The sequence below is a fragment of the Chelonoidis abingdonii genome, chromosome 11 (genome assembly GCF_003597395.2).
Source record: "Chelonoidis abingdonii isolate Lonesome George chromosome 11, CheloAbing_2.0, whole genome shotgun sequence".
Taxonomy (NCBI): domain Eukaryota; kingdom Metazoa; phylum Chordata; order Testudines; family Testudinidae; genus Chelonoidis; species Chelonoidis abingdonii.
The window spans coordinates 7,290,335-7,317,674 of record NC_133779.1 but is presented as its reverse complement, the minus strand read 5'-3'; the positions used below and the strand labels follow the sequence as shown (position 1 = coordinate 7,317,674).

The 27,340-nt window shown below is 56.4% G+C and overlaps 1 protein-coding gene across 4 annotated transcripts; it reads right to left on the bottom strand.

Moving 5' to 3' along the window:
* Positions 1 to 418: 418 nt before the first annotated feature.
* Positions 419 to 26,056, bottom strand: RELB (RELB proto-oncogene, NF-kB subunit). Of its 4 annotated transcripts, none has more exons than XM_032798050.2 (12): positions 25,816 to 26,042; positions 24,402 to 24,482; positions 21,802 to 21,849; positions 18,684 to 19,198; positions 17,839 to 17,996; positions 15,995 to 16,086; positions 9,863 to 9,994; positions 7,350 to 7,454; positions 6,374 to 6,589; positions 4,625 to 4,693; positions 3,745 to 3,822; positions 419 to 1,762 (listed from the first exon to the last, which is right to left on the bottom strand). In XM_032798050.2, exons 2-12 carry the CDS (start codon positions 24,451 to 24,453, stop codon positions 1,446 to 1,448), a joined length of 1,782 nt encoding a protein of 593 aa, XP_032653941.1. In that variant the 5' UTR covers positions 24,454 to 24,482; positions 25,816 to 26,042; the 3' UTR covers positions 419 to 1,445. The 4 variants fall into 4 exon arrangements, with proteins under 4 accessions (XP_032653941.1, XP_032653936.1, XP_074927519.1 ...); XM_032798045.2 differs by lacking the exon at positions 25,816 to 26,042 and adding an exon at positions 25,116 to 25,403; XM_075071418.1 differs by lacking the exon at positions 21,802 to 21,849 and having other exon boundaries at positions 25,816 to 26,056.
* Between the last annotated feature and the right edge of the window lie 1,284 nt (positions 26,057 to 27,340).

Here is a 27,340-nt window from a genome sequence, read left to right as displayed (position 1 = left end):
TACGGGGGGACAGAGTTAGCCCGGGCTACAAAAGGGTCTTCGGGCACTTAACCTGCTGCCTTACACCTGGTGCTGCCAGCTTCTCAGCATTCACAGCTGGCGGCATCAGGCCTCATTGCTATGTGGGGGGCACTCTGCCCTCTGTGTCAGTATAGTACCAGTGCTGCTTGGGTGGAGGACATGTAAGATGAGTAATATTAATGCCCAGAGCCTGGGTAATTCTGTTCGGTCTCCCTATATCTCCCAACCCCCCAGTTATCTTGCATCCTGCTCTCAGTTGCGGCATGCTGTTGCTGTGAGATGTCTGCTGGGTTGCACCCTAGAGCTGGGCGCACTGTAGCGATAGCGACATCCCCCCCGCCCCGCCCGGGGTTGGTATATGGGCTCGTAAAGTGATTCAGGATGAGACAGTAGAGACGTATTTGTATTGTTTTTATTACCATCCATCACAACGCACCCTCATTTTACAACTTGGGAAACAGGCACAGAGAGGTGAGTGACCTACCCAGAGTCACAGAATGAGTCGGTGGTGGAGCTGTGGAGAGACCCCAGGAGTCCTGGCTCCCGGTTCCCCAGCAGCTCCATTCCAGCTGGCATCTCAGCACTGCCAGGTGTGAGGCTGTGCTCTAATCCCACCCTCCTCAGGTCAGCAGCTGCAGGGACAGCTGCGGAGCGGGCACCCAGCCTGCACAAGACATGGCCTTCAGGAAGATCTTGGAACCATCCCCTTATCAATAGCAAAGCCAATGGCCCAGCTGTCCTCGCTCCAGCCAGGGGAGCCTGGCCATTGGCTACAACAGGAAGAGGAGCAGACCTTAAATTTCTTCAGCCCTGATTGGCCAGGATTTGGGGCCAGACAGTGATTGTGTGGCCCTCCTATTTGTCCCCGCCCCACCTTTGCCCTGAGTTGGCCTCGTTTATGGCAGGGAAGTGGTGCCTACAACTAACCCCTATAAATATAGTGCAAAGCGTGAACCCCCTGCAGCAGCCTATGCAGTCAAACCCTGGGCACAGTGCCCCTGCAAAGCCCCTGTGGCCAGGCCCTGCCTTGATGAGCCAGCTCCTGAGCCCTGGAGGGAGTTCAGCAAGGGGAACTGCAGAGTGAATATGCTGACAGCGAGGAGGCTGGGACATGGAACCCCTCCAGTTCCAGGTGGAATATTCCCAGGCAGACACACTCCTCACGGCCCACAGTCTTAGGGGAAGGGAGTGCTGTCATTCTCTCTCCATACCCCTTAGTCTCAGCTGGTCTTCTGGAGGTAGGCCCTGCAGTGACAGTCTCGTCTGTGCTCGCTGCCGGGAGGCCCGGGAAGCTCTGCCAACAACCAGGTGGCCCAGTCCTGCCATCTCCATGCCCTGCCCAGCCAGAACAAGGGGCTCCCTGCCGGGGCAGGTCTGAAACGAGGCTCAACTGCTCCTCACACGCCTCCCAACCTCGTGTACAGCTATGCCCGCTCGTAGGCCTCCTTGTACTGACTGGGGAACATGTTACTTCCAACCAGACTGGCAGTACCCTCAATGTCACCCGTGGAGCTGTCCCCAGGTGCCAGGAATGGGACAGGGCTGCTCTGCGCGGGGCTGTAGGTGTCCAAGGGGAACTCTGCACCAAGGCAGCCTGGCAGCTCCATGGGAGAGCAGGCGGCAGGCAGCATGTCCCTCTGGTTCAGGCAGCTGTAGGAGGCGTAGTCCGGGACCAGGCAGAAATCGAAGGGCTCAGGCACCGTGATGTGCTCCAGGCTGGGGTGGAGGGCAAAGCCTTCCTCTGCAATCAGAACAGGAATGGCTCAGTCAGCTAGAAAGCCCTGCTCGCCCAGGAATGCAGCGTGGTGCTCAGGCTACCTTGGGATGACAGGGAAAGGCGACGGGCATCCTCCTAAGTGGGGAGGCAGTAGCGGGGCAGTGGGGATGTGGCCAGACAGGCCCCCCAAGGGAACAGCCTGCACCTTGCCAGCATGTCCAGACGCCAGTCTGGGCTGGAGCGAGGCAATACCGTGGTTGGTCCATGGGTGTGACACTCCATATCTCGGGGGCGTACCCTGTAGCCCTCATATTCATCATTTGTACGTAATTGCGATATTTCATATAAAGCAGGCCATGTGAGGCGTCATCGGAAAGGTTACAATCTGCTGAAAACCACTGTTCCGTCTAAATGCGTATATCATTAATGCATATAAAATTATACGAATTATCTTGTATGGTTTTCACTAAAATATGCTGTGGGTTTGGGAAGTGCCCAGATACTAGCTCTCCAGAGACAATGACAAGGGAGGTAACCAATGCCCAGGTGGGTGCTGAACAGACATCAGCAGCCATAGTCCAGCAAGGGAGCTACAATGCAATGACTCACTTACACAAGGCCACACCAGGGGAATTGCTCAACCTTGCCTGGGGACTCAGCAGTGCCCATCAGACATGCCTGGACTTGTGTTCTCCAGGCACATGGACTAAGGGGATAAAACAGAACACAGTGGCACCTGCTTGGCCTTTTCTCCTCCCCCACCTATGCTGCAAGCAACAAGGATGCTCAGAAGACTGAAGACTCCAACAGAGGAGACTGGCCCAGGCTTCAAGGGCGAAATCTATGTACTATGAACTGCAATATCCAGTGGGGTGAGAAAAACTGCTTAATGTAGATGTTGCCCAGGCTAATAGGGTTGAGAGTTTAGACTGTGTGCTTACATTTTATCTTATTTTGGTAACTAACTTTTGCCTATCACTTATAATCACTTAAAATCTATCTTTTGTAGTCATAAACTTGTTTTATAGTATATCTTTAGCAATGTATTTGCCTGAAGTGTTTGGTAAATCTGCTCAGGTTTGCAAAGACTGGTATATATCCACTTTCTACTGATGAAGTGGTGAACAAATTAATACACTTGCGTTGCTCAAGAAAGCGTCTTGAGCAGTGCAAGACAGTGTATTCCTGAGCTATAAGGCTGGGAGCTGGGGAGGATTTGGTTCTGGTGCCTTTCTGTGTGTGATTCATGAGCAGCTCTGGAAGCATTCATGCAATCTATCTGGGGCTCCACATGTGGTTGTGCTGAGTGATCACAGCACTTGGAGGGGTTTGTTGCTTGTCACTAGCAAAGCATTGTGAGAGACAGCCCAGGCTGGAGAGTGAAGAGGCCACGGCGGTCCCACAGTCCCAGGCTGCACCCCAGGGATCCCATCACAGTGGGGAGTGCAATCATTGGAGGGCTCCTGGGGACAGAGCTGGCCGGCTGGGTTGCAGTGCTGCCTGTCTGGGGAGGCAGAGGGCAATGTCTTGGGGGTTCCAGCAGTGGTAGCCCAGCTCAGGATGCCTTTGGGCTAATTCTCGGGGGGGCAGAGCAGCCCAGTTCACATTGGCTCCACTGGGAGTTGGGAGCTGAGGCCCTGACATTGTTGTCACCAAAAAAAGAGGCTCCCCACAGCCCCCAATGTGTTGGAATCATAGTGCCCCACAGGTCCCCACATGGGGGATCAGTGTGTCCCCTCAGGTTCCCACCTATCTTCCCCCATGTGGAGGAGGTCATTATGCCAACTCCAGATGCCCCAACCTGCCCCTGCCATGTGACCCCTGGATGCCCCCACCTTCCCCCCGCCCAGTGTGGAGGGGGTCATAGCACCTCTGGACCCCTCCCATATGTAGGAAGGGAACACTGCACACACACACCCAGACAAATACACCATATGGGGAGGGGCACTGCACAGGGGCACCAGCCAGCGACATTCCAATCCATGTCCTGACACAAGACAACTAACCTGCTGCCTGGGGCACAAGGAAATGGTCCATGTAACCTGGCTTCTTCTTCCTCTTCTTGGCTTCAATCCCGTGAGGGTCTAAGGGACAAGAAGAGAAGGCACCTCACAGCGCCCTAGCATGGGCAGCCTGGCCCCACAATGGGCACCCGAAGGAGCAGCAGCAAGCCTAGTGGGAACAGACCCTGCAGGATTCCCGTCTCCTCAGACAGCAGGAACCTGAAGTCTGCACTCCATTGACCCGTCACTCTGAACGGGGGGGGGGAGGATCAGCCATCACACTGAGCAGTGTGAATGGTGGGGGATCAGCCATCACACTGAGCGGTGTGGATGGCGGGGATCAGGCTGTCACACTGAGCGGTGTGGATGAGGCAGGAGGGGGATCAGGCCGTCACGCTGAGTGGTGTGGATGAGAGAGATCAGGCCGTCACGCTGAGTGGTGTGGATGGGGGGGATCAGGCCGTCATGCTGAGTGGGCAGGGGATCAGGCCCTCACATCAAGTAGGGGTGTATGTGGGGAATCAGGACTCCATACGGAGCGGGGCTGGGGGCAGCAGCCACCCTCACAGATCCGCTCAGTCTGCGGCAGGCAATAAATCCCACCTTTTCAAGTGCTCTGCCAAGGAGTCAGATCCCTGGTGCCGTTCTGCAGATGGGGGCACACCGCGGGGAGTGACTCCTCAGCCAGCCAAAGGCAGAGCTGGGAACCCAGCCCCTCATTCCGTCCCACCGGAAACTCCAGCGCCCAGGCTGGAGTCATCAGTCATCCCTGGCATGGGCAGAACCGGCCCAGGAGCCAAGAGCTTCTTGCAAGGGCCATGGCCAGGGTAGCCCGATCCCTGCAGCCCCCCAGCCTGCCCTGGTGTGAGGCCTGCACACCCACCTGACGCTGAGAGCTCCTCCAGGACGTCGGGCATCCCCCGCTTCCTCTTCACGTGCACCCCATATGCGTCTGCAGAGGTTGAGGCAGAGGAGGGCATGGCTTGAATCATGGGAAACTGCCACACACCTCTGCCCAAGGGATCCCAAAACCTGCCTGGCACCAGCTGGGCACGTGCCCTGCTCCACCCTGAGGGGCAGTGACCAGCGGGGGCTGCTCTGGGGCCCCCTGGCCTCCCTTTCTCTGAGGGGCTGTGACCAGCAGAGGCCCCCCGACGTCCCTTTCCCAGAGAGGGGCAGTGACCAGCAGGGGCTGCTCTGGGCCCCCCAATCCCCCTTTCTCTGAGGGGCTGTGACCAGCGGGGGCTGCTCTGAGCCCCCCGACCCCCCTTTCCCAGAGAGGGGCAGTGACCAGCAGGGGCTGCTCTAGGCCTTCCAACCTCCCTTTCTGTGAGGGGCTGTGACCAGCGGGGGCTCCTCTGAGCCCCCCGATCCCCCTTTCCCAGAGAGGGGCAGTGACCAGCAGGGGCTGCTCTAGGCCCTCCAACCTCCCTTTCTGTGAGGGGCTGTGACCAGCGGGGGCTGCTCTGAGCCCCCCGACTCCCCTTTCCCAGAGAGGGGCAGTGACCAGCAGGGGCCCCCCTGACCTCCCTTTCCCTGGGGCACAGTGACCAGTGGGGGCCCCTCGATCTCCCTTTCCCTGAGGTGCAGTGACCAGCAAGGGCTACTCTGGTCCCCCCGACCCCCCTTTCCCTGAGGGGCAGTGACCAGTAGGGGCCCCCCAACCTCCATTTCCCTGAGGGAAAAATACTTTCTTGTGTTTGTTTTAAACCTGCTACCTATTAATTTCATTTGGTGGCCCCTTGTTCTTGTGTTATGAGAATGAGTAAATAACACTTCCTTATTTACTTTCTCTACCACTCATGATTTTATAGCCCTCTTTCATATCCCCCCTCAGTCGCCTCTTTTCCAAGCTGAAAAGTCCCAGTCTTATTAATCTCTCCTCATACAGAAGCCGTTCCATACCCCTAATCATTTTTGTTGCCCTTTTTGTAACCTTTTCCAATTTCAGTACATCTCTTTTGAGATGGGGCAACCATATCTGCACACAGTATTCAAGCTGTGGGTGTACCAGGGATTTATATAGAGGCAATGTGATATTTTCTGTCTTATTATCTATCCCTTTCTTGCTAATTCCCAACATTCTGTTCTTTTTTTTTGACTGCTGCGGCACATTGAGCGGATGATTTCAGAGAACTATTCACAATGACTCCAAGATCTCTTTCTTGAGTGGAAACAGATAATGTAGAGCCCATCACTGTATATGTATAGTTGAGATTATGCTCTCCAATGTGCATTACTTTGAATTTATCAATATTAAATTTCATCTGCCATTTTATTGCCTAGTCACCCAGTTTTGTGACTGGAAGGGGCTGTGCTGGGCCTCTCTGACTCTCCTTACCCCTGAGGGGCTGTGACCAGTGGGAGCTGCTCTGGGCCCTCCCCTGACCTCCCCTCTCCCCAAGGGACTGTGACCAGTGGGGGCTGCTCTGAGTCCTCCCCCTCCCCCCAGGTGCTGTGACTGGCAGGGGCTTCACTGGGCCCCCCGACCTCTCTACCCATGAGGGGCTATGTCTGGCGAGGACTGCCCTGGCTCCCCAGACTCCCCTTCCCCTGAGGGGCTGCTCTGGGCCCTCCCCTGACCTCCCCTTTCCCTAAGGGGCTGTGAAGGGCTTTGTGGGGTGGCAGTTACCATGGTCCTTGGGCAAGTAGGTGAAGTGGAAGGGCTCGCTGCAGACACTGTCTGTCAGGCGCTGCAGATACACCTCCACCTCCACCGGCTCCAGGATGTCCAGGTGCTGGTACGGGGGTGTCTTGAAGACGATGGCTATCTGCCGGTGCACGTCGGCCTGCGAGAAGTCTGCCTTGCTCTCCCATGCGTCCCTCCGGAAGACCACGGCAATGTCCTCTGCAGGGGACGCGGGGTGAGGGCTGGGGACCTGACTGGGTGACTGGCAGGCAAGGGGGTGCCCCAGGAGACTGGGTTGAGTGGGAGGAGCTGGGCACAGATTGGGGCACAGATCCAGCTCAATGGGAGGAGACCCCAGGCCCACACAGTATGGTAGCACAGAGAACTCCCTGCCTACTTGTCTGGCTGCTGGCTCTCACACACTTGCTCAGGGTCATGCTGACCTTCAGGTTTGGAGCAGGGCAGGAATCCTCCCCTCAGATCAGACTGACGGGACTTTGGGGCATTTCGCCTTTCCCGGCTGACAGGTGTATATCAGCTGGCCACGTCTCATCTAATCAACTCTCTGCTGTGGCAGGGGCCTGGACACTGGGGGCACCTGGGTCTCTCCAGTTCTCTGCCCGTGGCTCTTAGTAGCGCAGTGTCCGAGGACTGAAACCCTTTGGGGTAACTATGTCCTTGGGCTCAGCACAGGGCAGTTCCATGCAATGCAATGGCCTGTGCGATGCTGGGTCAGACTGGCTAATCTAATGGCTCCTCCTGCCTTGAGCTCTACAAACTTTTGAGTAAGCATGTGCCCCCCATTGGCCCCACACCATCACCTCCCCTCGCCTCTCGCTCTAGCAGGGCTTCAAAACCAGCCCATCTGCCCCCCATTTCCCTTCTCCGTCTACCAGAGCTCCATGCCTCCTCCCACCCCCCATTCTAGCTGACCCACTCCCATCTCCCCAGTCCTATGGAGCTGCTTCCCCTCCGTTACCTTTCTGGACTTTGTCACAGAGCAGGTAGAGCTCCTCCCCGCCCGTGCAGGGCCCGCACTCCTTGTTCATCCGGCAGATCCTCAGCTCTGATGTGTTTGTGGATTCTGCAGACGACAATACTCAGTTCAGCCATTGCACGGATCTCCTCGCCCTGCTCCGGCCTTTCCCACCCACATGGGGCCAGCAGGCATGAGGGAGCCACCCTGTCCTATCCCCTACCATGCAGGGCTAGCTGGCTGGCACGAGGGACCCTCCTATCCCTTCCCAGCCACGCAGGGCTGGCCAGGCATGGGGGATCCCCCCTCTACTCCTGCCTCACAATGCGGGGCTGGCAGGCAGGCAGGCAGGCACGGGGCATTCCCCGCCATCCCTGCCCCTGCCCCACCATGCAGGGCTGGCTGGCTGACACAGGGGACCTGCAGTCTCTGAAAAGGCCAATGGGGCTGTGCTCACGCTTTTAAAAATTCATTCTGGTTATTTGCCTGACCTGGGTGGCGTCAGCTCTGGGGCCAGGTGGGGATGCCCTGTCCCAGGGAACAGACTGTGTTGTCCCCCACAGCCACCCAGAGCCTCGTGGCACTGGCAGCCGGCTCCAAATGCCCACGAGAGCCTCCCTCAGTCATTGGCAGTGCAGGGCCCATGACACACAGGAGGCAGGCTGCCATTCCTCCAAGTAGAGTGCACTAACGCACGCCAGTGGATAGGCCAGCGGCTGCCCACGAATTGGCCTGTAAGCCACTCCCTCCTCCTCGTTCAGATCCCCCCAGGAGTCCCCATCTGCCATGGGGGCGGGAGATGGCCAGTCCACGGGCCAGTGGGAAAAGATCCTATACACCAGGTAAAACATTGCACTAACCATCACCCCCAGCCCCTCCACATGTCCCATCCCTAGTGTGACCTCTCAAGTGCAGACACCATCTCTTCCTACTGGTCCATATAGCACCAAGCATGGCACCGCTGCAATAGAAACCATGCCCCAAACAGCCCGTCCGGCATAGGGCTGCCTAGCCCCTGCATGGCACCGCTGCAATACCTGCCCTGCCCCAAACAGCCCGTCCGGCATAGGGCTGCCTAGCCCCTGCATGGCACCGCTGCAATACCAGCCCTGCCCCAAACAGCCCGTCCGGCACAGAACTGCCCAGCCCCTGCATGGCACCGCTGCAATACCAGCCATGCCCCAAACAGCCCATCCGGCACAGGGCTGCCCAGCCCCTGCATGGCACCACTGCAATACCAGCCCTGCCCCAAACGGCCCGTCCAGCACAGGGCTGCCCAGCCCCACCATGGCACCGCTGCAATACCAGCCCTGCCCCAAACAGCCCGTCCAGCACAGGGCTGCCCAGCCCCACCATGGCACCGCTGCAATACCAGCCCTGCCCCAAACAGCCCGTCCAGCACAGGGCTGCCCAGCCCCACCATGGCACCGCTGCAATACCAGCCCTGCCCCAAACAGCCCGTCCAGCACAGGGCTGCCCAGCCCCACCATGGCACCGCTGCAATACCAGCCCTGCCCCAAACAGCCCGTCCAGCACAGGGCTGCCCAGCCCCACCATGGCACCGCTGCAATACCAGCCCTGCCCCAAACAGCCCGTCCAGCACAGGGCTGCCCAGCCCCACCATGGCACCGCTGCAATACCAGCCCTGCCCCAAACAGCCCGTCCAGCACAGGGCTGCCCAGCCTCTGCATGGCACCACTGCAATAGAAACCATGCCCCAAACAGCCCGTCCAGCACAGGGCTGCCCAGCCCCTGCATGGCACCGCTGCAATACCAGCCCTGCCCCGAACAGCCTGTCTGGCACAGAGCTGCCCACCCTCTGCATGGTACCGCTGCAATACCAGCCCTGCCCCAAATAGCCTGTCTGGCACAGAGCTGCCCACCCCCTGCATGGCACCGCTGCAATACCAGCCGTGCCCCAAACAGCCCGTCCAGCACAGGGCTGCCCAGCCCCTGCATGGCACCACTGCAATACCAGCCCTGCCCCAAACAGCCCATCTGGCACAGGGCTGCTGACTCCCTGCATGGCACCGCTGCAATACCAGCCCTGCCCCAAACAGCCTGTCTGGCACAGGGCTGCCCAGCCCCACCATGGCATCGCTGCAATACCAGCCCTGCCCCAAACAGCCCATCCAGCAGGAGGTTTCCTGGCACACTCACACCACAGCAATAGAAACAACCTGCGCAGCACTGGGCTGCTCAGCCTGGTTCTCTCAGACAGGGCCCAGGCCATGCAGGCTCCGGCCTAGTGACACTTCTCTCACTCAGCCAGGGCAGGTTGAGCTATTGCAGTGAGTTTCCTTTTCCGTCTGAAACACCACACCACCCCGCAGTCCCCCACTAGGCTGGGTGTCCAGACGTGCCGGGACATGGCTGCAGTGCTGACCCTGTCCTCTGCCCAGCACTGTCATCCTAGGGAATGTTGGCTCGGCCACGTTCCCTCCTCTGGCATCATCATGGCCCCCTGCATCACTCCACTCCACCCCGCACTCCCCTGCCGCAGCCCAGCTACTTACTCTTGTCAAAGATGGGTTCGGAGAGGACGGGGCTGAGGTGCCGGATCTGTCCTGAGGGCTCCTGGTATGAGGCCTGGAAGCAGATCCTCACCACGTTCATGTCCACCTCCTGGTGATTCTTCAGGGAGCCAGCTGCAGAGAGAGAACAGGGCATTCAGCGTCCTGAGGCTCCAGGAGGAGAGCGCCCTTACAGTGTCTGGAAAGCCATCCCAGGGCTATGCCCAAGCTGACCCAAGCCAGGATGCGTCCAAGTCTTGCCAATTCTTTCTGCAGAACATCTCGAAGATCCGGGCTTTCCCATCCCTCCAGAGCTAAAACTCCTCCAGACTCTCAGCATCTCGCATCCTGAAGACCTCAACATCCTTCTCTCCAGCCTTGACAGGTACATCCTCGCTCTGTTCTGTGCTGTGCAGAATGCTGCTGCAAAGCTCATTCTCCCAGCCCATTGCATTGCCCCCGTCACCCCTCTCTTGGGATCACTCCACTGGCTACCACTGCTGTATGGCATCCAACATGCTGCTCGTCTTCACCAAGGCCCTTTCCAGCCTGTCCCCCACAACTATCATTCACAGATGAGCTGTCGATGCTCACCTCCTACCAGCCTATGACGCCAGCCTCCATCCCCCACTGGTGACATCTTCAGACAAACCCCTTCCTACTCTCTCGCCTGCTGCCCTCACTTGTGGGAGCAGCTCCCTGAACACATCCCCAAAGCTCCTTCACTGTCCTCCTGCAAATCCCTCCTCTGCCGTGATGCCTACAGACAACTGACACCAGCTTGGCTGCGGGTGTGCAGAGACCCCCATTTCCTTGTGCTCCTCCGTCTGTTTGTATCCACAGGCTGCCTCTTGGCTTGTACTTAGACTGTAAAGTCCTTGGGGCAGAACTTTCTGGTTCCTGGTGTATGACTGGGACCCCTTGGCATTATAGGAGAACAAAGAACAAATAGCCAGGCCAGCTAGGGTCTGGAGTCTCTCTCCTCTGTCCACCCTCTCACCACAGGGGAAGTAGAACCGAGCAACACCAATCTTTAGCCTAGAATGGCCCAATGATGCATTCCCACTAGCCAGCGGGGACCTCCTCCCCCACAGCTCCTACCCCATGTGATGGCCAATGGGTAGGGGCAAAATCAATGCTACCAACTCTTGTGAGATGGGGGGGGGGGTGTTAAAGTACCACCTCCCAGAGTCACAGTCCTAGATTCCAAGGCCAGATGGGACCATCATGATCATTGAGCCCAACCTCCTGCAGAAAGGAGGCCAGAAAACTGCCCCAAAGTAATTCCTAGGGCAGATTATTCAGAAAAACACTAAATCTCGATTTCAATGTGGCCAGTGATGGAGAATCAACCACACCCCTTGGTATGTTGTTCTAAGGAAGAGGGGCAGGGATAGCTCAGTGGTTTGAGCATTGGCCTGCTAAACCCAGGGTGGGCCATTTGAGGATTGGCCTTGCTTTGAGCAGGGGATTGGATTAGATGATCTTCTGAGGTCCCCTCCAACCCTAATATCTATGATTCTATGAATGGTTAATTACCCAGACTGTGAAAAAAAAACAAACATACCCCTTATTTCCAGTCTGAATTTGTCTAGCTTCAACTTCCAGCCATCAGATCACATTAGACTTTCCTCCACTAGACTGAAGAGCCCATTATTAAATATTTGTTCCCCTGGTAGGTACTTTTATAGACTGTGATCAAGTCACCTCTTAACCATCTCTTTGTTAAGCTAAACAGGCTGAGCTCCTTGAGTCTATCACTCTAAGGCAGGTTTTCTAATCCTTTAATCATTCTTGTGGTTCTTCCCTGACCCCTCTCCAGTTTATCAACAACCTTCTTGAATTGTGGGCACCAGAACTGGATACAGGATTCCAGCAGCATTTGCACCAGTGCCAAATGCAGAGGTAAAATCACCTCTCTCCTCCTACTCGATATGCCATTTACACATCTCAGGATCGCATTAGCCCTTCTGGCCACAGCATAGCACTGGGAGCTCATGTTCAGTTGATTCTCCACCATGACCCCCTAATCTTTTTCAGGGTCACTGCTTCCCAGGATAGAGTCCCCCATCCTGTAAGTGTGGCTTGAGTTCTTTGTTCTGAAATGTATTTGTGACAAAGTGGGAATTTTTCATGTTTTGCATGACTACTCTGTGTGTCTCGGTTTCCCCTATGTGCTGTATGGTTAACTGGGGGTGGCAGGGAAGGCTGTTTATTCTTTGCAGAGTCCCAGAGATCCAGGTGTGACTGATCTAGCTGTCTGGGATCTGATGTGGGAACGACTGGAAGTCCTGATGGGGAATGATTTGGAGGAGTGGTCAGGCAGCACCCACAGTGCCCTGGTCCTTGCCCAGAGAGGGCCACCCTGCCCTGGTGCCAGGCACACTACCCAGCAAGGGCTTCAGGAGCCTCCAACTGGGGAAAGAGCTTTGTCCCAAGGTAAGGAAACTGAGGCACAGCAGCAAGGGCCAGGGCCGGCTCCAGGGGTTTTGCCGCTCCAAGCAGCCAAAAAGAAAAAAAAAAAAAAAGCCACGATCCCGATCTACGGTAATTCAGCGGGAGGTCCTTCGCTCTGAGCGGGAGTGAGACCCTCCGCCGAATTGCCGCCAAATACCTGAAAGTGCTGCCCAACTCCGGAGTGGCCATCCCAAGCACCTGCTTGATAAGCTGGTGCCTGGAGCCGGCCCTGGCGAGGGCTGTGTCCCCAGACCCAGCCAGCAGGTGAAGCCAGGTTCCACTCCCTTCTTCAGCAACTGAATTTCAGACTGAGCTGCAGAATGATCCTTCCTTCCTTAGAGAAGCTGAGGACCCTGTTGGCCATAATGCTGCAAACCACCTTAAGGAATCCTGCAGGGACAGACTCCTGTGGGATACGGGATTCTTGTACTAGGAATGGGCTCCCTAGGGGAAAGTGGAACCATGGGGGATCAGGAGGCAGCTGGTGGTCCTCCAGAACTGCCACAGGCTACTGTACATGGCCCATAATGTCCCTCTCTTGTCACATCAGGAGATCCAGCGCACCTAGCAAATGCTGCTGCAGAATTTTTACTGGCTCAGAGACTGTGACGCAGTCCAGCAGTACTGCAGGTCCTGTGATCCCAGCTAGAGGATGGGAAAGGCCTGGGATAAGGGTAAAGCAGCCTTGACATCCCTGCCCATCACAGAGGAATCTTTTCAGAAGGTGGCTATGGACATATTGGGTGACCTCAGCTAGGTGACCTGGTCAGGGCACAAATACATTCTGCTGGTGGTAGATTTCACTACTCGGACGCTACTCCAAGGCAGTGACCTTGTCCTCTGTTGAGGTAGACACCATGACAGATGTGCTTCTGACCATTTTCAGCAGGGTGGGGATCCCCGGGGGGTTGTTACAGACCAGGGGTCCAATTTCATGTCTTCCCTGCTCCGGTGCTTGTCGGAGAAATGTGCGGTCCAGCACACCTGGGGCCTCTGTATATCACCCTCAATTCAATGTGGTGGTGGTGAAGCTTAATGGGACTTTGAAGATGATGCTGAGGATGTTTATGGACCAGCACCCGCAGATCTGGGACAAGTACCTACCCCACCTGCTGTTTGCGTACAGGGAAGTGCCCCAGGAATCCACAGGGTTTTCCCCTTTAGAACTGCTGTATGGAAGGAGAGGGAGGGTACCCCTGGACTTGATGAGAGACGAGAGGGAGGGGAAGGCCTCCTCTGATGGAGAACTGGTGGTGCAGTATGTCCTATATTTCTAGGGAAAGATTCCCTGAGCTGATGGGTCTGGCCATGGAGAATTTAGCCAGGGTCCAAGGGAAACAAGGTCTGGTACGACCACAGAGTGTGTGCCCATTCCTATGCCATCAGGTACCAGGGGATGGTTTTCATCCCAGTGCAGAAGAATTAGCTCCAGGCTGCCTGGGATGGGTACTTTAAGCTCATCAAGCAGCTGAGGGAGGTGAAGTATGTGGTGGAACTGTCCAACCGGGCTAAGAGATGCCAGTGTTCTATGTCTACCAGATGAAGCCGTACTTTGACGGGGAGAGGTTGGTGATGGCCGTGTGTGGGCAGTGGGAGAAAGAGGATGATCTCCTGATGGATCTCTTCCCTGGGAAAAGAGCCAGCCTCCCTCCTGGAGTCAATTCCTCTCTCTGACCAGCTAACCCAGGCCTAGCAGCCAGAGAGGAGAGTGGTGCTGTGTTCTTACCAGCTGCTGTTCTCTAGCAGATCTGGACTCACTAACCTAGCTGTCCACTGGGCCGAGACAGGAACCAAACCTCCCATCGAGTATTCCCCCATTCAGAGTCACTGGGAACACAGTCCAGGCCCTGGAGAGAGAGGTCAAGGACACCCTGACCCTTGGTGTGATCCAGCGTCCACCAGCCCATGGGCCTCACCTGTGGTAGGATGGATCAATCAGATTCTGCATGGACTATCAGAATCTTAATGCCATCAGCATGTCTCATGCCTACTCTATACCCAGGACTGACGAGATTCCAGACAAATTAGGGAGCACTACCTCATTACTATGGATCTCACCAAGGGCTACTGGCAGGGGCCTTTGGACCCAGATGCCAGGCTGAAATCTGCTTTCATCGCCCCTATAGGACTTTCTGAGATCTTGGTCTTACCTTTCAGCTTCAAGGAGGCGCCTGCCACCTTCCAGCGCCTGGTGGATTCATTACTGAGAGGGATGGCCACAAGGTGGGCAGTGGCCGCATAAGGCCAGAACCAGCCAAGGTGGAAGCGATCAGAGATTGGCCCACTCCCCAAACCAAGAAACAGGCCCAGGCCTTTTTTGGGATGGTGGGGTGCTGCCAGAGGTTTGTGCTTCACTTTAGCTCCCATCACTAAACTGTGCAAAACAGGAGAAGCCAGACCAGGTGGTCTGGACCAAGCAGTGCCGGGGGGCTCTCTGTTCACTGAAGGAAGCTCTAAGCCAGGGTCCTAGTAAATCCAGACTTTGAGAAGCCCTTCCTGGTGGCTATATCAAATGAAAAGGGTTAATGCCAAGCTTCTGAGCTGGAATCTGATCCTCTAAGATTATGATTAGGAAGTGATTCATGTTAGTGGGAGCACATGCTTTGTCACGGAAAGAGGTACCTGAACTTCCCCAGGTCACCAGCTAAAGTGACCCCAGTCAGTTCAGTCCCAAAGGGAAAGAGATGGGACAAAGTGGGAATTTTTCGTAATGTTTGTATGAATAGTGCGTGTTCTATGTGCTGCATAGTTAACTGGGTCGGGGGGAAAGGGTGTTTATTCTTTGCAAAGACACGGAGATCCAGGTGTGACTGTCGCTTACCTGTCTGGGGCCAGGAACCAGACAATGGCCTGGACATTTGGTATCCAGCAGCTAAAGACCAGGGGGACCCAGCCCCTCTGCAGGCAGCCAGATGTTATGAGCAGCTGGTGGACTACGGAAGATGACCATGGTGATGTTTGCCGGGGAACAAGAACAAAGGAGAGGCACAGAGCCGGGACGTGGGTGGGTGGGTGTGTGCGCGTGCGGTGCTGGGAGCAGGTCAGGACTTCTGAACTGACTACAGAGGAGTCAGAAACTGGTAATTAATATCCAATCTTTCTAGTATTTTAGGCTTAGTTTGAGGTTTTGTTTATTTACTAGGTAATCCACTTTGCTTTGTTTGCTATCACTTATCATCACTTAGAATCTATCTTTTTGTAGTTAATAAACTTGCTTTTGCTTTATCTAAACCAGTGTACCTTTGAGTGAAATGTCTGGGAACAATCTCAGCTTGGTTAACACAAGCGTATTGTGCATATCCTTCCCACATTGAGGGGAGGGCAAACTTTATGAGCTTACATTGTACAGATCCCTGTGCTGGGCAAGACGGTACAATTTGGGGTTTATACACCAGCAAAGGTGCAGGGGGGAGGAGCTGGGAAACTGGCTGTTGTTTCCTGCCTGTCTTTGAGTAAGGCACTCAGGTAACTCAGTTTGGGTGTGTGGTGCCACCTGCTGTCATGTTGGGTGCCACAAGGCCTGAAGAGGCTATGAATCACCAACAGAGCAGTGCAGGAAAGGCCGGCCAAGCTGGGATGTTAAAGGAGTGCAATGGTTCCCATGGCTCCCAAACTGACAACCCGTCACGATGGAGTTGCCTGGTTAGCAGGGGGGCAGGGCTCCTTGGGGCCACGCACCTTTAAATGGATCGATCCCCAGCTGCAGCTTCTTCTCTATGGCTGCCTCAATCTCCTTCTTCTTCACGCACTGGATGCCAAGGTTGTTAAAACTGCCGGGAAGCAAAGGGGAGACGTGTTGGAGACATGGCAGGCAAGGCTGGGGCTGGGGTCACGGCCAGCCACCATGGACCAGCCAAGGCTTTGCCAGGTGCCACATGAGAGGAACCCCAGCTCTGCACAGGAAGTGCCACCACCTGGGACCACAGCCCAGGGAGGGCCTGGGCATCACCCCCCTTTCAGCCAAAGCAACCCTTCCATCAGGGTCAGGAGATTGGTAGGACACTGCTTCTCTTAGGCTCTCACTTATGGTGCCCAGAGCCTGCCAGGGACTGGCCTGCACCTTAACAGAGACAGAGACTTATGGATATCTGTCGTCATGTCCCCCACACACACACACACACACCTCCCTGGGTATGAGAAATGGAATATAGGACTTCTGTTGGGGGGTTTGTAATAAATCAGCCCCAAGAAGGGGTATTACTGAGCAAGAAAAGCCTAAAGTGAAACTATTGGATTACCTGAGAGGGGAAACTGAGGCAGGTGCACTTGTGCTATGGCCTGCCACAAGAGGGTGCTCTGCGTGTGGCCACCCTAGGACAAGGCCACTCTTGTCCCAGAATCAGGGCATCCACGTCAGGGACGGACATGCCTGCATGGCAGTGACAATGGTGCTCATAGTGTTCTCTTGGGCACACAGCTCACCGAGATCTGAGCAGTCCTCATGAGGATTCTCTGGCATCAGGTCAGGGTACCTCACTTTGGCTTAGCTTGAACAGATGCCTAATTAACTTCCTCCGAAGTGAAGGAAGTCCCCCCCAACACACACACAGCTCCGGGGCAGTTTGCTAGAGCAGGAGTTCTCAACCTTTTTCTTTCTGAGGCCCCACTCCAACATGCTATAAAAATTCCATGGCCCATCTGTGCCACTAGAACTGGTTTTCTGCATAGAAAAGTCAGAACCGGCATTAGGGGATACAAGCAGCGTAACTGCCGAGGGCCCCACGCCGCAGAGGCCCTTACGAAGCTACACTGCTGAAGATTCGGCTTCTGCCCTGGGTAGTGGGGTTCAGAGCCCCAGGCTTCAGCCCCAAGCTCTGTTCTATGCTGTGTTCCTGTCGACTAATAAACCTGTTTCATAATGCTGGTTGAGAGTCACTGCTGACTGTGGAGTGGAGGTGCAGGACCCTCTGGCTTCCCTAGGGGTCCCGTCCAGGTGGACTCACCAAGGGGAAGTGTACGGTGTGAACAGGAACGCTGAATGGTCCAAGATCAGACCAGGAAGGCTGTAGCCGAAGAGGCTCCTTGCCCTGGACAGCGGCTACCCAGAATCCTGTCTGACTTTATACAAAGCAGAGCCAGAGCACCAGACCCATGACTCTGCCACAGACAGACCTTTGGTCTGACCCAGTACGGCTGTTCTTAGTACTGGAGAGGTTTGGAGCGGCTCAACTGATGTGGCCTGAGATATCCCACTCTGCCCCAAAGGGGACACTGGGTGCTGATCACATGGTGGGGGAGGGGGAGCACTCTGGGTAACCACCACCCTGAAACTACTTGTGCGTGAGTTCCTCAAAATCCTTCAGCCTCGCAGAGAGGGCGAGGGGGAGCGCAGCACCCAGCTGTGAGCAGCAGGCCCTGTCCCCACGTGAGCTCAGTTAGCACCAGCTCACAGCCTGGTCTCAGCCATGTGTGGAGAGGAGCTACCACGCCTGCTCCCCTGATGCTGCACTGCATGTGGGGCCGCGGCAGCCCCCTCCCCGGAGACAGCCCTGGAGTCCCTGTGCCAAGCAGGGAGCTGGTACCTGTGTTTGGGGTTGGCCTGGGGCCTCAGGGTGACCTCGCAGAGTCCGTTGTTGCAGTCTTTCCCCACGAGACTGTGAGGGTGGATGCGGTAGGGCCAGTCCTTCCACACCAGGCACGCAATCACCTTCACCTCAGGGATCTTCTGGCAATTCAGCAGCTGGGGAAAGTGCAAGAGATCAGAGCCAAGGCCATGCTGGAAGTCCCCTGTCACGCCAAGGGGGTGAGAGACCAGACTCTGGGTTCAATGTGTCATTAACCTGCCCAGTAAATTGCCTGCCCCCCTCCACAGGGGGCAGAGCTCAAGGCACGGCTGCTCCTTTCAGCGGATTAGAGCCTGCAAGCAACCCTGCGCCTGCTGGGCTGCCCAGCACCACTTTCCAGCCAGGGATCCTGACTGCCACAGCATGAAACGGCAACAAAACCCACAGAGATCATCCAAGGGCAGGCCTGGTCACTGGGAGCGAAGGATCCCGGATCGCCACCACCAGCAGCGGTGCTAGGTTGGCCAGGACTGTGCAGAGAAAGGCTAGGTTTGGCAGTCACAAGGCCCTTCCAAGCCCACAGGTGCCGGCACTGCTGCCGGGGCTGTGACTGCAGCATGGGCACTCAGCAGGAGCAGCCAGGGCCCTTGGTATCCCTCCCCCAACCTCGGTGGGGAGCCAAGAACCAGGTGGGGGGCAAGTCCCCGGCCCCTGCCTCTCCTGTGAGGGGGGCACTAATGGACAGGTAGAGGAACAGTCACTCCCAACACATGAGGCACAGGCAGCCAAGGCTGCCTCTGGCCTTCCCCCAGCCCCTTTCCCTGCTGTGAGGAGACTGGCCCCTGCTCCTCCCTCACACTCACCTCGATGGCTGGCAGGGTCTTGCTGGCCTCCGTGCTGCTCTCGCCCAGGATGCTGCCAGCTGACCTGCCTTCGCACTCATAGCGGAAACGCATCCCCCGCTGCTTCGGCTGTTCAGTGATCACTAGCCTGGGAGGCTCCAGCATGTCTTCCAACTGCTCCTTTGGCGAGCGTATGGGCGAAGCCCAGTGGGGCCGGCTGGCAGGGGGTGGAGTCGTCCCCCTGGGTACCAGCCTGGGCGTCAGCTGCAGGCTACTGAGGCTCTGTGACAGCAGGGGACGTTGAGAGTCCGGTAGCAGGACGTGAGCCGCGGCGGGACGGGAGCTGCCAAAGGAGACCAAGCCGCCTTGCAGTGGGCTAGATCCTGTCGGCTCCATTAGCCTCAGCATCCCAGTGGGCACGGCTGGGTTTGAGCCCCTGGGCACCAGCTTGGCTGTGCCCTTGGGAGATGACTTGGAGAGAAAGGGCAGGGCTTGTGGCTGAAATCCATCCTCCTTAATTAACTCTTCGATGATTTCTGCAGGATGGGGACAGAACCAGAGAGTGAGACAGGAGAACAGGCTGGCCTCCTGCTAGGAATGGGCTGGAGGAGAGCCATGATGGGCCAACCTCCACCCTCACTACTGCCCTAGCAAGACCCAGGGAAAGGGCAGGCCTAAACTGATATTCTTCTGAATGTCCTGCCTCCATGTGCAAACACAGGAAGAGGGACCCTCCGAGAGGAGCCATGCACCACTGCAGGGCCACCACTGCGCCAGCGCCAGCAAACAAGGCAGCAGATCCCCAGGCAAGGGCTGGAGGGTTCAGAGCTTTGTACTGCGCTGACTCTGGTGCGTGCGCGAGTGAGTGGACATACACGGGAGATACCAAAAAGCAATGAGCTTGATTTGTTGCTGCCCTGCAGGATCAGTGCCAGCCACGCCAGAACCAAGTGCTCCTGCTCCGCTCTGAGAGCGTTTCACACCTGTCTTCACAGAGACCAAGAGTGTGAGGCCAGAAGGGACCATCCTGCACATCCAGTCTGACCTCCCATGTAACAGGGGCCACAGGGCTTCCCTGAATTCATTCCTGTTCGAGCTAGAGCAGGTCTCTCAGAAACACCTCAGTCCTGACTGAAGAACAACACTTGGTCACCTTATACTGAAGTCAGCAACTGCTCACGCACCAAGCAGCAGGGAATCTGGCCAAGATGCTTCACAGCACTTGCCTAAGCATCCCTGCCCCTCACTCACTCACCTCATGCATTAGGTCGGCCCACCCTACCCACAGCCCTGATGCCCAGGTGCCTCACCTGATGGGCCTTGCCCCCCGCCCAGAGCCCTACCATTGGGCACCTCACCCAATCGGCCTGCCCTCCCTGCAGCCTTGGCACCCAGGTGCCTTGCCCTCCCTATAGCCCTAGCATGCAAGTGCCTCACCCAATTGGCCCGGCCTCTGGGGCCAAAGCGCCTCGCCCTCCCCGCAGCCCTGGGGCCTGGGCACAAGACCTGATCAGCCCATCCTCCCAGCAGCTATGTCACTCAGGCACCTTGCCTGATGGGCCCCTCCCCAGCCCTGGTGCTCAAGCCCTTTGCTTGATGGGCCCACCCTCCCCGCAGCCATGGCGCCCAGGTGCCTCATCCTCGCAGCAGTCCTAGCACTCACACACTTCGCCCAGTGGGCCCACCCTCCCCACAGCCCTGACACACAGACAACTCACCTGATCAGCCCACCCGCCACGCAGCCCTGGTGCCTCGCCTGAGTGGCCCACCCTCCCCACAGTCCTGGGGCACAGGCATCTCACCTGATCAGTCCACCCTCCATGGAGCCCTGGTTCCTAGGTGCCTCACCTGATTGGCCCACTCTCCCCACAGCCCTAGCACCCAGATGCCCTACCAACTAGGCCTGCCAGCCCACAGCCCTAGCACCCAGGTCCTTCACCCAATCGGCTGTCCTGCCCACCTGCCCACCCCATGGCCCTAACACTCAGGCATCTCTCCCACTAGAACTGCCTGCCCAACCTCCCTGCAGCCCTAGCATTCCGGGCGCATTGCAGCCTCTGGTATACAGGAGGTCAGACTACGTGATCTCAATGGTTCCTTCTGCGCTTGGAATATGAAAAAGGTCCCTGGCGCACCAGTTCAGGTAAAGGCGTCACGCTGTATCAGGTTAGAGACATCGGTGCAACTCTGAGTGCAGACCCTTATCCACCCTCAGTCTGAACATGGCTGGCATCACTGCGTGCTAAACCAGGCGGAACCCGACATCAGCTTCCCCACACAAACACTGCACTTTGTGACATGCTTTCAGCTAAACCAGTGCAACTCTGCATATGGACCAGGCCATATGGAGAAGCATTGGCCTAAGAGAGTGTAAGGCGAGAACAACGCCAGAGCTTCCACTCTGCTTTACCACTAGGTCAGAGCCTCCATTCAAGGAACATTATTAACTTCCTTTTTTTGAAACTAACCAATTAATTTTTTTAAGTCCTAACCCAGTTTCTGACAGAGCCCCCTTAATTGTGGGTCCTGCCTTAAAGAGACAGCCTGTGCCAGGGTTAAGAACTGCCTCTTCTCTCTCATGGGCACGAAGCTAGTATTTGCTCAGGGCAGTGGCTTTTTGGCTACAAATATCATCCCATGGCCAGAAAGCTGGCTGAGGAGCCAGGAGCGGAGGTGAAGGCCAAGCATTCTTAACGTACTTGTTTGCCTCTCATATTCCCGGACGTCCCACTGTTTTCCTAGTGGTAGAAGTTGGATGTATGGAATGGTAACTGATGAGATCATTCTTCTCAGCTTGTGTGAGTTTTGTAGCACCCTCCCTGTTCTCCTGGCTGCCAGGCCCCGCGGTGGTTTGGAAAGCATGGAGGTGGATCCCCGGGATGCTGCAGGAGGCATCCCTGCAAGCTGTGGCTTGTATGTGGTCCCATTTCCCAGGAATTCCCTTACCTGCTCTTTGGGCCCAACGCTGAAGTCCTGGAATTGACTTCATGGGGAGGGTGCATGAGGCAGGACTGCAGATTTGCCTTGCATTGTCCCTTCCCCTGCAGACCACACTTACATGAGATTTGTCCCCTTTGCTCCAGCCAGGGTTTCATGCACTGGGTCTGCACTCGCATGGGCCTAGAGCACTTGCACTTACCTGAGGTTACTGTACCCCCGTTTCCCAGAGTCCACTCACCTAACTCATCTGCAAAGGAAATCAAAGCAAGAGCGTTTCTGATTCAGGTGTTTAAAGATTTATGTCTCAAACCAGACCCTCCCCACATTAGAGGGGCTGAGTAAAGGCTGCCACCCACTCAGCTGGAGACAATACAACAGCAGATCCCAGAGAAAGAGTATGAGCGCTTGTTATAACTATAAAGGGAAAGGTAACAACCCTCCTATATACAATTCTATAAAATCCCTTCTGGCCAGAGACACCAAAATTCTTTTACCTGTAAAGGGTTAAGAAGCTCAGGTAACCTGGCTGACACCTGACCCAAAGGACCAATAAGGGGACAAGATACTTTTAAATCTGGGGGGAGGAGGGAAGGCTTTTGTTTGTGCTCTTTGTTTTTAAAAAGTTTATGTTTTTCTTAGGCGTTTTAGCCGCCACCTTTGCTAAGGGTCCGCTGAGCTGCGGTCTCAGCTCTACCATGTACCAGTCTGTAGAGATGCTGTACCCAAGGCAGGCCCTTTTGAAATTTTTTAAGACGGCCTCGGTATCATCGCCTGCCTTGTAGGTGGGGAAAATTTTTAGGACGGGAAGCGGTACCTGGAGAGGGGTTGCTAGGATTGGCTGGTATATTTTGCCTAGCCCTTACCCTCTCTATCTTCAGGTTATGCTTTCTCTTTTTTTTTCCTCCTCCATCTTTTTTTCTTTCTTCTTTACAGCTCTCGTGTGGGCAGCCTTTTTGGCTTTTTCTGCCTTTATAGCCCTTTTGTGGGCAGCCTTGTTGGCTTTCTCTGCTTTTTTATAAGCTTTTTTTTTTTTTTTTTTGAGTTGTTTTACTACAAGCAGGTTTTTATGATTTTTTAAATTTTTTTGTGCTTTTAGTCTGGCCAGTTCTAGTTTATTAGCGGCGTTACTGGTATTTATTTTCCTGCTTTTTTGTGCTGGGTCACACCCCCTTTGCAGGTCAGTGAAACTGGGATGCACTCGTCTTAGGGGCTGCTTAGTTAACAGAGACTTTTATAGCATTCAGTGTTTAGCCTTTCTGGGTCTAAGCCAGCTACGCTCAAGAGTTAGAAAGAAAAAAAACAATTTAGCTTGTCACTGCAAAAGATATATAAAGGGGTGGAAGAGAACAAAGGAGGAGGAGAGCCATCATGAAGAATTCCCTAGCTACAAGGCTGCCCAGAGGATTCAAGGGGCCTGGGGCAAAGCAATTTCGGGGGGCCCTAAAGTTGCAATATTATAGAATACTATATTCTCATGGGGGCCCCTCCAGGACCCGGGGCAAATTGCCCCACTTGCTTCCCCCTCTGGGCGGCCCTGCCTAGCTACCACCTCAGCTGGAACAAGAGCTGTACCAGGGGAAAGAATTGTGCCCAGCCCTGAAACATGTCCAGTCTGAGGAAAAAACCTACTGAAGCATCTCTGAGGGTGAGATTATCTGTATTCAGTTTAATTAGACATAGATTTGCACATTTTATTTTATTTTGCTTGGTGACTTACTTTGTTCTGGCTGTTACTTACAAGTTTAAAATATGAGAGACTTGTGCAGAAAGATCTGGAGAACATGGATTGATGTCCTGTCCCTCTTAGTCCCAAGAGCGAACAACCCCCAAAACAAAGAGGACAAACAAAAGCCTTCCCTCCCCGCAAGATTTGAAAGTATCTTGTCCCCTTATTGGTCCTTTGGGTCAGGTGTCAGCCAGGTTACCTGAGCTTCTTAAACCTTTACGGGTAAAAGGATTTTGGTGCCTCTGGCCAGGAGGGATTTTATAGAATTGTATACAGGAGGATTGTTACTCTTCCATTTATAGTTATGACAGCATTGTGGTAGTGGTCCCTACGCTGGGGAACACTCGTATTTCAAGGGGCACCGGTCTGCTCCAGGGAGAAGGGAGCAATGTGGCAGTTTCAGCCCTGTGGGATTGCTGGTACCGCTCAGCCTGCAGTGAAAGTACAAACTGAGCCTTTAACCAGCAAGAGCTGCCCCTTCCCCCAGGAGACAGAGGGATAAACAGCAAGTGCCAACGCAGATGAGAGGTATGGGGGGCGGGTGTCCATGCAACGCTGCAGAGATTCTGCCTTGTGTCAGAGAGCTGCACAAGGGACAGTGCTGAAGTTCAGCACTCTTGCAGCTGTGCAAGATTCTCCCTGCTGCAGGGGAGTGGGAGGAAATGTAGAGGCATGACTGAAATGCACGTTTTCCACAAGCCCCCTTGGGAGATCAGGTTGGGGAGTGAGACCCTGCTGCCAAGGGATGGGGAGCAGCACCAACAGGCCCAAGCCAGGCATGGCGGAAAGAGACTACAGACGTGGGAGTGGGGAGGCTGTACAGTTGGCATAAATGAGCACAAGCCCAGGAGCATGGACTCCTGGATTCTAACTTGGCTTTGCCACCCACCCCCCCAATGGCCTGGCCTCTCTCTGTGCCTCAGTTTACCCATCTGTAAAATGGGGGCAATGATGCTGTCCATGCAATGGGGCTGCTGGACAGATTCATGCTCTCATCCTTGCTCCATGCTCGGACCATGGACAGCGCTAGCCAAGGCAGAAGCATTATCAGCTTTAGCGGGGAAGGGGATTACCTTCATCTGAGATCGCAGCTCCCTTACCAGAGGCCTGCGCTGTATGTGCCATGACCAGGCCAGGGTCTGGAAGAACAGCACCTAAAAAGACAGGACCCATTGTTACCCCATCAATCAACAGCAACCAGCCTTGTGCCCCACCCACTGCCACCCCACACCGCACCTGGCAGGAATCAGCAGGTGGCTCCCGGCGGTTGTGGCAGGTGCTTAGGGAGATCCCAGAAAGAGTGAGCCCCGCAAGCGCCTGGCCCAGAAGGAGGCAACACCCCAGGCTCCAGCTGTGAGCAGAGACAGCCAAGAGAGACCTCACCCCAGCCAAGCACTGACTCAGAGAGCCCAGTGCTAGGGACCAGGTCCCAGGCGCCAGGCTGAGCGGGCGAGGGGCTGTGCCAGGCAAAGCAAGCAAGGGGCTGCACCAGCCTGGTGGCACCAAGCAGCGATTGAAGGGTCCCAGATGCTTATACCGGGGAGGCTGCGCTGGACAGCAAAGCCGATCCCCCGGGGATCGCCCCTGCCCCTTCCCCTCCCCGGGGCGCCTCCCGGACGCTTCCCCACAGGGGTCGCTCGTCCCCCCCGCAGGCCTAAGGGTCCCGCTGGGCCAAGCTGCAATCCCCACTGACCCTCCCCAACGCTGGCAGGAGCCGCCCCTGCCCGCCAGGGACGCCCCGCAGCTCCCTGCACCCCGCCCGCAGCGCCGACCCCGCGTCCCCTCACCCCGCGGGAGAGGCAGCTCCTCCGGCCGCGGCTGCCGTCCCCTGGTGTCCCGCATGGCGGGGCCTGGCGCTCGGCTCCCCGCGCTGGGCTCGCTCCCCCAAAGCCCCAGTCAAGGGAGGCGGCGAGCAGGCGACGGCTCTGGAATTCCCCAGCTCCGCCGGCTGCCGCCGCCTCATTGGCTACAGGCCCCGGTGAGCTCATCCCCGTAAAACGGGAAAGCCCCGCTCTGGGGAAGGCGGCCCGCTCCGGCTAGGCTTGGCGCAGCTGGCCGGCCAGTGCCCGCGGACCTCCGCCCAGCCCCGAGCCCTCTGCCCGCGCCCTGCAGCGCCCCGTTCCCCTTGCCTGCGCCCTGCAGCGCCCCTACCGCCCCGTTCCCCATGCCTGCGCCCTGCAGCGCCCCCAGCGCCCAGTTCCCCCTGCCTGCGCCCTGCAGCGCCCCGTTCCCCTTGCCTGCGCCCTGCAGCGCCCCTACCGCCCCGTTCCCCCTGCCTGCGCCCTGCAGCGCCCCCAGCGCCCCGTTCCCCTTGCCTGCGCCCTGCAGCGCCCCCAGCGCCCCGTTCCCCCTGCCCGCGCCCTGCAGCGCCCCCAGCGCCCCGTTCCCCCTGCCTGCGCCCTGCAGCGCCCCTGCCCCCAGCGCCCCCTGCCCTGTGGGACTAGCGCCCCCCGGGTGGGAGGAAGCTCAGGCCAAACCTGGCCTTACCCAGCGCTCTCGCCGGCCAAGTGCCCTCTCTCCGCGGGCCTCACGCTGGGGTCGCCCCCTAAGCCGCCCGCATCTCGCCTCCCTGCTCGGCAGAGCTTCCGGGCTCCCGGCCACCTGCAGGGCAGGGGAAGGGCCGGGCGGGGGGCGCCGACTCCCCACACCCGACAGCTCTTCCCCGGCCTCCGGAAGCTGGGGCCGCTGTTCGGCAGAGAGCGGCTTGGCCAGCAGGAACGGACACGTGGTGCCAAGGCCAGGAGCGCAGGGGGCCCGGCCAGCGGAGGGGGTCCGGGCTGGCAGAAGGGCCAGGGAGGTGGCAGTGAGTGTAGCGAGCACTCAGAGTAGTTCCATGCCCAGGACCATGCAGCACCCGCCGTCCAGTCCCTGCTAGGCTCTTCTGATCTCATTGGCCTGGGGGAGCCCATTGGTGAGTTACTGGAAGGGCCCAGAGGCCCGGCCTTATTCCTTTCACTGGCTTTGAGTAGGTGCTAGGTCAGTGGCTACTGCAGAGGACAAGTTGTCAGTTTAGCACTTGTTGCTAGTCCAGGGGAGGTGGCAGGTGAAACAGTTCAGACAGGGGAGGTGGCAGGTGAATCGATTCCAACAGGGGAGGTGGCAGGTGGTATGGTTCGGCCAGGGGAGGTGGCAGGTGGCACCGACTGGACGGGGAGGTGGCAGGTGACTCGATTCCAACAGGTGAAGTGGCAGGTGACACGCTCCGGCCAGGGGAGGAGGCAGGGGGCACAGTTCATCCAGGGGAGGAGGCAGGTCATTCCGGCCAGGAGAGGTGGCAGGTGACACGGTGTGGCCACAACTTCCTATTTTGTTTCCAACTGCTACAAATTTGCATTAAAAGAATCTAAAAATATGCAAGCAGTTTCCTACTATTCCTTTTCTACCAGAGTAATCCCTTGCCATAGGGAGTCACCGAATGGGCCGTGGCAGGGAGGTCCCTGAGAGACTCTACTAAAAGGTGACCCATGGTATGAAAGCATTAGAGAAGATGGGGCTGGGCTATGAACACAGAAGACACAGTCCGTGTCCTGAGCATTCATTACCATCTAAAACAAGGCACAAAATATTAATGGATTCTATGCCCGGAAGGAACCACTGTGCTCATATAGTGACCTCCTCCGTCACCCAGGTCATGTAATTCCGCTGAATGAATTTTTGTTCAAACCAGAACAGATGCTAAATGGAGGGAGAAGAGGTCCAGCAATGGCTTGTGTGGTTATAATGAGCACAACTGGGCTGCTCCACCTTCTTAGGCAACACATGTGGTAGCTGGGTTTGCAGTCTCAGGTTTTGCAAGCCCCTCTTGAAAAATCTTGGGCCTGATTTTTGGAGGTGTTGAGTAGCTGAAGCCAATGGGTGCTCAGCACCTCTGAAAATTCACTGGCCCAAACTTGATTAATGCAGAGTTAGAGTTGTCTGGCAGCATCTCATACCTGTCAGGAATGTCAAATGCACCCAGCCTGAACCCACTGAAACCCAGGGGACACTGAGTCCTGGTGTCAAGGACTCATGC

Coding starts and splice junctions, on each gene's coding strand:
- RELB (XM_032798045.2), bottom strand. CDS start 25,170: ATGCGGGACACCAGGGGACGGCAGCCGCGGCCGGAGGAGCTGCCTCTC. Junction 9,995..15,994: donor GGGGATCGATCCATTTAAAG/GTGCGTGGCCCC, acceptor CTCTCTCTGCAG/CTGGCTCCCTGAAGAATCAC. Junction 4,694..6,373: donor CTACTTGCCCAAGGACCATG/GTAACTGCCACC, acceptor CAACCTCTGCAG/ACGCATATGGGGTGCACGTG.